A 13,586-nucleotide genomic window follows, 5' to 3' on the forward strand; every position below is an offset into this window, starting at 1 on the left:
TCCTTAAAAATGTTTCAAATAAGTCTGGCAGGCTCTAATTTATGTATCTCAAGGCCCTTTCCAGCTCTGATTCCCTAAATTTATAAACTTTTTTTTCTTAAACTACTAGAATCTCTTTACATGACCACAGTGTCTTGTGAAGCAGAGTGAGTTAATCGCACTGATGTGGCCCTCATTTCTATAGCATTCTCCAATGCATATACTTTTTTAAAAAAATAAATTTATTTATTTTTGGCTGCGTTGGGTCTTCGCTGCTGCCCGTGGGCTTTCTCTAGTTGCGGTGAGCAGGGGCTACTCTTCATTGCGGTGCATGAGCTTCTCATTGCAATGGCTTCTCTTGTTGAGGGGCATGGGCTCTAGGCACACAGGCTTCAGTAGTTGTGGCATGCGGGCTCAGTAGTTGTGGCTTGCAGGCTCCAGACACGCAGGCTCAGTAGTTGTGGCACACGGGCCTAGTTGCTCCGCGACATGTGGGATCTTTCCGAACCAGGGCTCGAACCCGTGTCCCCTGCATTGGCAGGTGGATTCTTAACCACTGCGTCACCAGGGAAGTCCCTCCAGTGCATATACTTAATCTCACTTTCTTACCAGTAATTTGGTGTTCCAAGAATTAAAGAAAGAAAAGTTGGTTGACATGGACAATGAATAGTCATCCCTCTATAATAAAATAGTGTCCGGGAGCTTCCCTGGTGGCGCATTGGTTGAGAGTCCGCCTGCCGATGCAGGGGACACGGGTTCATGCCCCGGTCCGGGAAGATCCCACATGCCGCGGAGCGGCTGGGCCCGTGAGCCTGCGCGTCCGGAGCCTGTGCTCTGCAACGGGAGAGGCCACAACAGTGAGAGGCCCACGTACCGAAAAAAAAAAAAAAAAAAAAAAAAAAAAAACAGTGTCCGGGTAATCATAATCAAGGAGACTGACTACTAGAAAGTTAAAACACACACCCTTTGTTACTTAGTACTGTATAATTGTTAATGTTCACTGCCATCCTAGTTAACACATTGTAAGTATCTTCCGAGTCATCAAAATAAATTATTTGGAACCGTACTGTGTGACTTTTAAAAAATGTTACGAACATTATGAAACTACAGAAGAATACTGGGTAAACCAGATCATACCACTCTCTAGTAGAAGGTGGATAAATGGAATTATATATATTAGCCAAAGTATATTTTAAAGCTAAATATAAACTCTTTGGGAAATGTAAAGGGAAACAAGTCATCTTGCTTTTCTAATTGTTGTAACTGCTTGCTCTGTGTTTAATTAAAAATTTTTCTTTAATATTTATCCTTGAGTCGTGCCATATGGAATATAAAAATTCTCTGTAAACAGATTGAAAATTCAAAAACAAATGTGTAAGCAATAAAGTGATTATTATTTTTTAAAAAATCCAGAATAAACTAGAGTATCTTTTTTTGGCTGATGGTTCTTGTATCTCTAATTCAAAGGACAAATATATTCCTTAAATACCATCCATGATTAGCCAGTTAGTGTGGACACCACTGACTTCCCAGGGTCTTGACAAGTATCTATTTGCTTATGTAGCTCAGGTAAATAAAAGAACTAATCATTTTAATATGTCTCTTCTTTCAAGATGCTTGTATTATCCTTTTCCTATAAATTTACTGGTAATTTGCCTTTCAGAGATTGAAGAGGGGAACCACCAGTTTAAATAACTTGCTTTAATGTAATCAAGGAGTCATCCCTGTCCTCTTTATTACCTTCTAGCCCACTGCATAAAAATAACTTTCTGCCGAAATTCAGATGTGCAAGCCTGACAGGAGGTCCTGGTACAAAATGCAGTGTGTTTTGCAGACTCTTGTCCAGCCTGCCTCATGCCTGATCCCTGTGCTTTCTGCCTTCCAGTTCTCTCCTGCGCTATGGGGGCAACCTATCCCTCCAAAGTGCCATGAGTGTGCGATTCAACAGCAACGGGACCCAGCTCCTGGCCCTGAGACGTCGCCTGCCCCCAGTGCTCTATGACATCCACTCCCGCCTGCCTGTGTTCCAGTTTGACAATCAGGGTTACTTCAACTCATGTACCATGAAAAGCTGCTGTTTTGCAGGAGATCGTGACCAGGTAAGTGCCTTCTGCCACCTGCGTCCCACACTCATGCTTTCCTCTCAGGTCGTTCTTTCTGTACTGGTCTTTATTTCTCTTTAGCCATGTCAGGTAGAAACAGTTGAGGGGAAACAGTAAGTGTTTGGAGACATTCTGGCTTAATAATGAGTTTTACCATCAGAGCTGCCTTTGGGTAATATGAGGCACACACCATAAACCACAATATGGTTCTGAGCAACCTAGCTCTGCCAAGTTTGTGAACAGATTTTAAGATTCTAAGAGTGTGTCACTTCAAAAGAAAGGAGGAAGTCCATGGAAAATTAGCCTGCCAAAAAAAGACACCTATTTTTTTGTATCAGTGAAACACAATGATGTATGAAACACTGTAAGTACCCTCCAAGAGACATACATCCTGAATAGCCCCTTTGAATGGCACCTTTTTCTTGGATGAAATGGGCTGAGCAGCTTTGAGAGGAAGCCAGATACTGACGTTTTTTCCTTTTTATTGCCAGTATCACAACTGGGAAGGAGAACCCAAGCTGTGAGTTTCCAGCCTTTTCATAGTCTTACTGGGAATCGAGATACTGATGTTGACTTAGAGCTGGCAGTTTAGAAACGTACCTATACCTTTGCTATACCTGTCTCTCTTGGCCATAGAAGTTCTGAAGTGGGTGTCAGTGAATGGATCAGTTGGACTGGTCTGAGTAATCAAGCTGAGTAAAGACAAATATAAAGAAAGATTGATCAAATAAATGGATAATTTTTTTTTCTTCTCAAACACAACAAATCTTATTGCCGTTTCACATCTAGATTGGAAAAATAGAAACCTTAGTCTTGCTAATTCTTAGTGTTCTCTTTGGATCCATCAACTATGTTAAACTTTGACATATAATTCTCACATGCTGTACTCCACTGCTTTAAAGTTATTTGTGGGCAAGGGGCATAAAAGAAACAGTTCTTTGAGAACTTGTGAAGACCCTGCTTTCTGAAGGCTGTAGCTAGGGTTTTTCTCCTTAGCTGAGGTAGAGGCTCCCCGACTGACATCATAGCTTAAAGATTAGCATATGTAGTAGGAGCACAATAAATGCTTTTTTTTTTTTTTTTTTTTTTTGCGGTACGCGGGCCCTCTCCCGTTGCGGAGCACAGGCTCCGGATGTGCAGGCTCAGCGGCCGTGGCTCATGGGCCCAGCCGCTCCGCGGCATGTGGGACCTTCCTGGACCGGGGCATGAACCCGTGTCCCCTGCATCGGCAGGCGGACTCTTAACCACTGCGCCACCAGGGAAGCCCAATAAATGCTTTTTTAATTGAGTTGCATGTTAAAGAAACTGAGAAAATATTTTAAGTTGTCCAGGCTAGGAATTTCCCTCCCCTTTTATAAATAGAGAATATATATCTAAATTCAGAATTTATATTTGTCAGAGTCCTAGGGCCTACTTAGCTGCAATCTACACTTAAAACCACTAGGTGGCCTCAGTTATATAAGCGATATCTCCTTGGAGAGGCCACAATGTCTGACAGACTTACTTGTTTTTTGTTTTTTGTTTTTTTTTTTTTTTTGCTGTATGTGGGCCTCTCACTGTTGTGGCCTCTCCCGTTGCGGAGCACAGGCTCCAAATGCGCAGGCTCAGTGGCCATGGCTCACGGGCCCAGCCGCTCCGCGGCATGTGGGATCTTCCCGGACCGGGGCACGAACCCGTGTCCCCTGCATCGGCAGGCGGACTCTTAACCATTGTGCCACCAGGGAAGCCCCAGACTTAGTTTTTTATAGACAATTTGTTTCTTGGGTGGAAAGATGCAGTTTCTAGAGATGATCTGACTCACAATACAATAGGTAGTTTTTTGCTCTGCAGAATGGTTGATTTAGTTTCATTTAGCTATGGAAATTACAGCCAAGCCCCTGCCTCCCTCTCTACCTTTCTTCCTTGATTTTGTTGATTTTCCATCTTCTGTCAACCTCTTATGCATGTGGTTTTATTTCATTGAACAATAAAGAGCAGGCACTAAATGTAGAAATGTAGTGGTTTATTAGGTTTTATTACCGGAGACACAGGCCCTGAGAGAAAGGAGAAAGAGGTGAAGCAGAATGGATGTTGTGTTTTCTCTTAGTTCGTATGTTAGCAGCCAGAACCTGCCTGCATAGAGTCCTTAAAAGACCCAGAACAAAGGCCTCTAACCAATATGTAAGAGCACATAGGCCATGGTTTCTCCACCTTGGCACTGTCAACATTTTGGTCAGATAATTCTTTATTTTGTGGGGCTGTCCTCTGCGTTGTAGGATAATTAGCAGCATCCCTGGCCTCTCCCCACTAGATGCCAGTATCATCTCCCCCAGCTGTCACCCAGACAACCAAAAATGTCCCCAGACATTGCCCCTGATTGAGAACTTTTGACCTAGGTTATAATTACCCACTTTGAGATACAGGGGGACAGGTACAGATACTGCCATAGGCAGAGCCACACAAGGTGTTTTGTGGTGGTCCTGGTTATGTACATTGACAAGATGTAGTTGTTTTGGCCTTTCAGGTTATATATAATGATAAAAACATTGAATGGGGCCTCCCTGGTGGCGCAGTGGTTAAGAGTCCGCCTGCCGATGCAGGGGATACGGGTTCGTGCCCCGGTCTGGGAGGATCCCATATGCCGCGGAGCGGCTGGGCCCGTGAGCCATGGCCGCTGGGCCTGCGCATCCGGAGCCTGTGCTCCGCAACGGGAGAGGCCACAACAGTGAGAGGCCCGCATACCGCAAAAAGAAAAAAAAAAAAAAAAAAAAAAAAACATTGAATGGCTTTTGATTTTCTCTATTCAGATTTGACTATTATGTATGATTTTTGTCCTATGGGAAGAGTTTGTGGGTAATATATCCTTTCTGACAAACTAGACTGCTTTTTGGTTGGGATAAGTGGTTTGCCATGGATAGAGGAGTATGGGAAGTCATTGAGTCTAACTTCAAATCCATTTCAGAGTTAAAGTCTGTTTATATTCCCTATATAGATTATCAGAAGTATATAACCTAGGGAATAGGAAGTACAGAGATTTATGTTTGGCTGTTTTCTTCACTCCTTAGGGACTAAGAAATGTAGCTAATTCATCATTATCTTGTCTCCAATGCCTGGCACACTGAGAGCACAATAAATATTTGTTGAAGTGAATCTTGAGTACTTTGGTCAATGTGTGGTTTTTAGCTTTCCAGGCCTAAGCCTTGTATAACTGTAAGTCAGGATTGATAAGTACCTGTTTTCCTGCTCAACTTCCAGGAGCTTTAGGAGGATGAATTAAATAATGGATTTTCAGTGAAACTAATCTACTGAGCTTGTACTTTCTAAGTGTAGCACAGGAGGCCAAAATTATTGTCTCATTCCTGAAACATGTCTCTCAAAGGTGATTTATGGGCTCTGACTTTCCACACTCAGGGCTAAAGCAACAGCTGCCACAGTTATAGTATGATCTGCAGGACTGATATGTATATTCTTTGACTGGTTCAGACAGGATCTTTTTAGCTGCTTTCAAATTCCAAAGCCTACCCTTTCCTTATATCGGTCTTTATATTTGATCTTTTTCTTGTATGCTTTGAGTACGCCCACAGCCCGAGGCTCTGTGCTCTGGAACTCTTCATTTAGTCATAGGCTGGGTAAGTAACCATCCCAGAGAGGAATCTGAAAATTTCCATAATAGGAATGAACATGGTCAAGAAAGGCAGTAAGCGACCTATCTATCTGAGACAGTCTTCTGGCTTTTAATTACAGTATTACTCAGTCCACACAAATCAAACCATTATGCCAGAGAGCCTGTACTTCTTATAAGACTGTCCTAGGTTCACTAGGTAATTCATTAGCCCCAAAATGAAACTAACATTTCAAGATCAGAATAGAGCATAAAACCGACTGAGCCTACTTTGTATCTTCCCCATGCTCGCTGCCACGATTGTATATCAATTCTAATTGTAGAGCTATTAGAGATCATTTTGTACAATCCCTCCTTTTACAGATGAGAAAGCAGGCTTAGAGAGGGTAGGTATACAAGTTAAGACATGTACAAGTTTGAGTAGGACTAGAACCCAGATTTTTGAGCTCTCAGTAGAGACTCCTTTTCACTATACAAAAGGTCACAACATAATGCTTTTAGCAAGGCAAGCAGCAAAAATGAGTGAGTTGGGCTAGAAGTAAACAGTAGTGAGTAGTGGGGACTGTGGCCAGCTGGAGAGCCCACCCCATCCTAAATCTAAGTGAATGCCATATAAATGAAGCTTTGACTCAGCTTCAGCCCATTGTTGCCAGGAGGGCCTTTGGGTTTTTCAAGGGAAGCCAAAAGTAAAGATTTGTTACGTGAAGTTTCCTGATTTTTAAGTATTGCAGCAAATTCATACTTCATTGTATGAATTAAACAAACCTGTGTACCATAACACCTATTCTTTTCTAGAGCCACCAGTTTCAAACCTCTGTGCTTCAGCAGGATGTTTTTCTATCATGTTTAGTTTCATGGTCTGTCACTAATTCATGGGTGAGTGGAGACACATTCCTTTTTGCTGTTTCCTACTGAACCTTTCCTAACTTCATGCATTTTCATCCCCTCCATCTTATAAAATAAGAAAGCAGATATTTACTGAGCATCTACTGTGTGCCAGATGCTGTGGTAGACACATTCGCGTGACTGCCAGTTCGTACCCTTTTTGAGATTTTCATTCAAACCCCTGTATATACACTCTGTCATCCCCACTTTTGGCTAAAAATACATGGTTTGTTTATTGCTAGTGTAATCTTATTCAAGTTCGATAACTTCTATCATCAGATAAGGTGACATGAGTGACATCAGATTGGTTGGGCATCAACAGGAACAATTAGCCCCAAATAAAGCCTTAACTTTTTTTTTTTTTTAAGGCAGCCCACCTTCTAATCTTGCAATATAATGAGGAATTTTTTAGTAAAACAGCAAACAGCATTCCTTCCTCTGGAGGCTGCCTGAACCCAAAGGTTCTCCTCCTTGCTTTTGTATCATACTTGGATTTTTTTGTTTTTCATTTTCTCCCTGAAGCCTGACTAGGTACATTCTGTCTCCCAAGCTTCACACTCCCCTCTGTATACTTAGTGAGCCAATCTCTTAACAGGGTTAAAAAAGAAGGCCAATTTTCCACCTGCTAGCTTTTCTGGCACATACTTGTAAGACAGCACCCAGCTTTTGTTCCCTTTCTTTCACAATTCCTTAAATGGCTCTTGCCCTAGATTGCGAGAGTCCAGCAGAGCACCTCAGGCTTCTGGGAAGTAAGTCTTTCAGGCTAACTGGTTTGTGTGGCCTGGAAATGGACAGTGTGGTAATTTAAGTCTTCTCTTTCGTTAGTCTCATCTAACACCTGGCCTGGTAATCCCTACATCTTGCCGAAAGTGGGATAGGGAAGGAAGGAGAAAGAATAATAAAGTTTTCTTGAAAGGGCTGAGCCCTGGAGTGTCTGAACATGGGGATCACTTACAGAGGTCTTTCTTTTGAACTTGACAGATGGCAGACCCCTAAAATCATGATAATTAAATCATCACATCTCATCCCCTGGAGAAAAGAGCTGACTTGTACACTGTGAATCCAACAAAACGGCCTTGAATACATGGTTTGGCCTCAGACATTACGTCACCAGTCAACCTTTCTGTGTTGACATTATACGGGTATAATAGAGGTGTAGGAATTCACCAGGAAGTGCACTCCAGGCCAGTAAAGGAACCTAGAAAGTTATAACCCCGATTTTTTTTTTGCCTAATAACTCCATGCAGCCCTGAGTAAGCTCACGTGGGGGCCTGGAATGCCATATGTTCTCCTGAAATAAAGACACACCTTCAATAGGGGAGATTCAACTCTCAGATTCCATCCTTTGACTTGCTTTGTGTCTTTAAGCTAACTTTTTCTTCTCCTTGCCTTTCTTTTATATCATATATTTTTTTCCCTTTAGCTTCTAAAGCACTTTCATGTCATACTAATCCTCCCAGCAACCTTTGGGTATAGTTGAACAGGTTTCATCCCCATGTGAAACTAAGGTCTAGAGTAGTTTGAAACTGCAAATCTAATCAGTAGCTGAACCAGGACTAGACTCAGTCCATTGCCTATGATTGTACCCTCTTCCTCGTAGGCCTGCAGTCACCTGTGTTTTCAGATCAAGTGGCGATAGCCTCTTCCATGGTCTGATGAGGAAGAGCTGAACACAGAATGTTATGGCAGAGTAATTCCTTGTTGTATGTACTTTTTAGGTGAATTTTTTTTTTTTTTTTTGCGGTACACGGGCCTCTCACTGTTGTGGCCTCTCCCGTTGCGGAGCACAGGCTCTGGACGTGCAGGCTCAGCAGCCATGGCTCACGGGCCCAGCCGCTCCGCGGCATGTGGGATCTTCCCGGACCGGGGCACGAACCCGCGTCCCCTGCATTGGCAGGCGGACTCTCAACCACTGCGCCACCAGGGAAGCCCTTTAGGTGAATATTTTAGGAGACTCTTTACTTTATAAAGAGAAGGTAGCATGAAGATAACTTGTTTATTAAATCAGCTATTTGTAAATCTTTTTGACTCCTGAACCTCTTTGAAAGTCTAAAAGCTTTGAACACCATTTCAGAAAAATGTACATATGCACATCGTTGTGCATGTAATATTAAGGAGTTTATGGAATTCCTGAAAACTAGGGGTTTCAGGTATTAGCAATCCTGGATTAAGATTTTACTCAAGGATTAAACCATCTTTTAGTTCATTTACTGTTGTAGAACTTAGAAAGCTTACAAGGTTTTGGAGTATATGCAGACCTGCTAGGTATAGTCTGGTTTTTAATTGTTAAGCTGAAAAGGACCACTAGGTGACCTGATTTCCTCTTAGGAACAAATGGAATTGATGTGATCTGGTGATACAACATGGCAGTGCTCCTTTAATATATAGTTCCTGACAAGGAGTTTGGGCTCCACTAGGAAATCCCTGGTAGATATTAATGATGGGAACAGAGCATAACCTGCTCTCCCTGCCCCATTCTCCTTGTAGAGTTTAAGTAGCTTTACCTCTTTTTTGGGTATCTTAAGAAAAGGGAAAAGGGAAATAATATTCCTTCCGCTGAAAGACTGGAGACCTTTGCTTGAATAAAGAATATAAATACACATTTGCAGACTGAAATGAGTGGTGCCGTCTCCCCACTTCCCAGTCCCCAAGTATAAAAACTAAGGCCCACAGAGGAGAAATTGATTGTTGAAGACCGTTTGGTTGATGACCCCTCATCTTGCCCAGGTTTCCAAAAGAGTTTTGCCAAACAGAGATTCATCTTTAAGTAACGCAGCCTCCTTTGTTACAAGCAGCTGTTAGAGATTTAGAGCATTTTTTAATTTCTTCCCTACTGATTATTCGACAGTTATTGGCTGTCTTTATGGAACTTTTTTTTATTATTAATAGAATTTTTCCTACTCAGAACCCATAAAAGTTAGTTATTTTAATAAACCAAAGAATCCAGGGGCCTAGTGGAGCTGAAATGGCAAATGATCCAAAGAAGCAAAAAGCATGTAACTTCATGTGCAAAAAATAGTGTTAATCTTATGGGTATGCATATTTGTGTGCTTTTATTGGTAGCCAATGGAATTGTATTTTCTCTTACCAAAAATAAAATCAAATAAACCTATGGCTTTGGCCATTTCCAAAGAAAACTTTTCCTGTTTGCTTTGGATAGTATTTGTGACAGGCTCTGGGTATAAGTGATATGATCAAAGGTATATTATATACCAATTGGCAAACCTTTTACTGAAAATAATCTTATAGAGGGCACATCACAAAGTGGTTCAGTCACATTTTTTTCCCCCTTCTGACAAAGGTCAGGGAGAAATGAGAGCTGTGTTTGATTTAAATGTTAAATAGCAGTTTCTCTGCTGTTGCTGATCCAGGCTAGAGAGCCATCTGGTTTTTCTATCCTATTCAATACAGTTAATTAGACAGGCGTGCCATTTACTGGAGAATAATTAATCAATTACTATGGGAGGAACCTTAGAGAGAACTGTGTAAATTGATCGGTACTCAGTGAATAATAGCTGATTGATATACCTCTTTCTCCATCAGCAGATACTGGGGAGTATTAACTGCTGTGCACACACACATACACACACTTTACACTTACACACATGTATCATATACATATATTTTACTTAGAGAAGTGGAGCAGAGAAATTGAGCAGAAAGAGATTTCTCTGTTAGCAAAGAACCTAAGACATATTCTGGGTTATTTTTGGAGTATATCAGTAGATGGCCTGTTCCTCCTGCATGCTAGAACTTTTTCCTCTTTTTAACGTGGATTTTGGGTGGGTGAGAAGTGGGAGGCACTTTTTTGGTTTCAGGAGTTCTTGGAGGGGACGCTGGGCATTATAGCAGTCTACCAGAGTAGGGAGTATTATGGGAGTGACTGTTTTCCCTAAAGGTTAATAGATTGACAGAGGACATGTGGGCAAATAAGATAGTGACAGGGTGCTAATATGGGGGTTTTTTTTGTTTTTTCTTTTTGGTTGTTGTTGGCGGTGATCATGGTGGTGGTTCCTTGAAATCTATTAAGAGGGGCAGTTGTTGCTCTGTCCCTGTGCTTGAACAAGTTAATATCTCCATACTGACAGTGGATTAGATAAAATGCACTGGCCTCAGGTTAGCTCTACTTAAGATGACTGGGCTGCATCAAGATCAGTAAACAGGCTGCCCTCTTGGGCTACGGAATGAATGAACAGTGAGAGATGGGGTTAGAATGTAGCCAACCTTTAACCTTTGTGGCCAGCTGGGAAGGATTTCCTCACAACAACTTAATGCTCATTTTTGCATTGGTATCACCCATATTACCCACAAAGCGAAGTTAAAATTAAGTATGTCTTCCACTCTCTGATCTGAAGTAGGCTGTGGGTCTCCTACCTCCTCCTATCCCCCATACCTCAAAGTATTTGGGGAAATGGGGCTTCTATTGCCTAGATAATGGACTCCCTAAAACATTCTTTCTCATTCGGAGCCCTGCTCTATCTATCTCTGTTAGGGTACAAGGTGAAACACTCATGTGAAGTGAGTTGGGTTTTTTTTAAATTTATTTATTTATATTTTACTTTTGGCTGCGTTGAGTCTTCGTTGCGGTGCGCGGGCTTCTCATTGTGGTGGCTTCTCTTGTTGCGGAGCACAGGCTCTAGTCATGCCGGCTTCAGTAGTTGTGGCTCGTGGGCTCTAGAGCGCAGGCTCAGTAGTTGTGGCGCATGGGCTTCGTTGCTCTGTGGCATGTGGGATCTTCCCGGACCAGGACTTGAACCCTTGTCCCCTACATTGGCAGGCGGATTCTTAACCACTGCACCACCAGGGAAGCCCCCTGAAGTGAGTTTTTAATTTGTCACTCACCCCTCAGTCAGAGGCTTCAACCTCCTTCAACCTGGGAGGAGAGGAATCTTTCCAGCTGCTCTGATGATGTTAAATGTATCTCTGTGGGCTTCCCTGGTGGTGCATTGGTTGGAAAAGTGGCACCAACTTTTCCCTGGTGGCGCAGTGGTTGAGAGTCCGCCTGCCGATGCAGGGGACACGGGTTTATGCCCCGATCCGGGAAGATCCCACATGCCGCGGAGCAGCTGGGCCCGTGAGCCATGGCCGCTGATCTTGCGCGTCCGGAACCTGTGCTCCACAATGGGAGAGGCCACAACAGTGAGAGGCCCGTGTACCGCAAAAAAAAAAAAAAAAAAAAAAAAAATGTATCTCTGGACTCAGTCCACTTGAACTGATGTTTATTTCTGCAAAGGTTTAAAAAGAGAGAAAGGAAAGGGAGGGGAGGAGGGAGAGAAAGATAGAGATAAAGAGATAAAGGAAGAAGGAAAGAGAGGAAGGGAGGGATGGAGGGAGGGAAAAGAGAAAAGAAGAAAGAAAAGAAAAAGAGCTCCTTCGGCTACCTTGTGGTTTTTTGTTGGTGGTGTTATTTGTTTGTTTGTTTGTTTGCTGCTGCCATGCACATGCAGGATCCTCAGTTCCCCAACCAGGGATCAAAGCCATGCGCCCTGCAGTGGAAGCACGGAGTCTTAGCCAATGGACCGCCCCTGCCGTGTATTTTAAAATAGCCCAGAGCTCTGTCCCTTCTCCTAGAATATTCTTCTGTTCTTCTCCCAGATAGCCGTGTAACTTGCTCCCTCATTTCCTTCAGGGCTGTACTCAAAATGCCATATTATCAGAGAGGCCTTCTGTGACTACCCTGTATCAAATGAAACTAACCACCCCCAGCACTCCCTACATGCCCTAACCTGCTGTTTAATTTTTCTCTGTAACACCACCACTGGACACATTACATACATATATTCTTTTTAACTTTTTTTCCCCTACTTACTCTTCACTCACAGTATATATGCATAAAATTCTTCTCCTCTCCCCACCCGATAAAATGTAAGTCACATGAAGGTAGGGACAGGTTCTTTCTGATCAGTCCTTTCTCTGGGACAGTGCCCAACACTGTAGACATAGTAGACATTCAGTAAATACTTGCTAAATGAATAAATGGATGAACTCATTTTTATTTCACTCTCTCAGCGGTATCCTAGGCAGCCAACTTTTAATGTTGGAAGGGGCCCAGCAGACAACCAAGAAATGCCATAAATGAATTCCTCAGGGCAGTTTTGTGGTTCTGGTGTGTGTGAACAGTTAAACAGTCTGACTAGCCAGCAGTGGGTCGAGACCCCCTCCTTGGAAATTATCCTGAGCTGTTCCCTTGTGGTGGCTGCAAGAGGAAGAAAGGGTCAGGAGTTGCCCTTGTCCCTGAGAGGAAGCCTGTACATGGTACTCATTTTCCACCTATTTCTGGAGCTGTCACACTAAATCCAACAGGCCTCAACTCTGTGGGAGTTTTCTTCCTTCTAAGGCAGCCTTGCGCGTCAGCTTTCTGTCTGGGAGTCCCCTTTTACCTTTTCATGGCTTTCCCTGGTGAATAGTTGAGCGAATGGGAAAGCACTGATCCTTTGCAATGAAATAGTAAAACCTCTGATAAGCCCAGCCTTGGTTCACTCTTTTTTTAATATTTATTTTTTGTTTGTTTAGTTTGGGGAAGATATTGGGGAGGGGAGTGCACAGGGTAACAGGAATTCTCTATATGAAGTATTATAGCCTCTTTTAAACACAGAGCATGAAATGATGAGCTGTTGAGTAATAAATATGTTTTATATATAAATTATTAGTGCACAGTTCTTTTGTGTTCCCTCCCCCACGTGTCTTAATTTGGGTTCAAGTTTCAGGTGCAAGTAATTTATTTGGAAATGCAGTAAATATCAGAGGAGTGGAAAAGTGAGATAGGGAAAAGAAGGATGATTTAGTGAGCCAACTACAACAGTGGGCAATTGGAGTTTGATTCTGAGGGGAAAGGGTATAGAACACACACTTCAGGGTGATTCTACCTGGGATCTAGGCAGCTGGGCTATGAGTCATTGCTGGAGCCTGCTCTCAGGGAGTGTTCATTCCCTAGAGTACCCTAAGGCCTGAGGGACATGAGCAGGGTATGAAGGAGTGAGTTACCCGTGCTTCCTGTTTCTATTAAAACAGTAGACAAC

General features: G+C 42.7%; 1 protein-coding gene across 2 annotated transcripts in view; it reads left to right on the forward strand.

The window, feature by feature from the left end:
• The window catches only part of DCAF5 (DDB1 and CUL4 associated factor 5), a 110,064-nt gene that overhangs the window by 58,289 nt on the left and 38,189 nt on the right, over positions 1-13,586 (forward strand). For both annotated transcript variants that reach the window (XM_060095940.1, XM_060095941.1), the window contains exon 6: positions 1,865-2,078. In XM_060095940.1, coding sequence (XP_059951923.1) covers positions 1,865-2,078 — 214 coding nt within the window. The remainder of the gene's footprint in view (positions 1-1,864; positions 2,079-13,586) is intronic.

This window comes from Mesoplodon densirostris, chromosome 4 (genome assembly GCF_025265405.1).
Source record: "Mesoplodon densirostris isolate mMesDen1 chromosome 4, mMesDen1 primary haplotype, whole genome shotgun sequence".
Taxonomy (NCBI): Eukaryota; Metazoa; Chordata; class Mammalia; order Artiodactyla; family Ziphiidae; genus Mesoplodon; species Mesoplodon densirostris.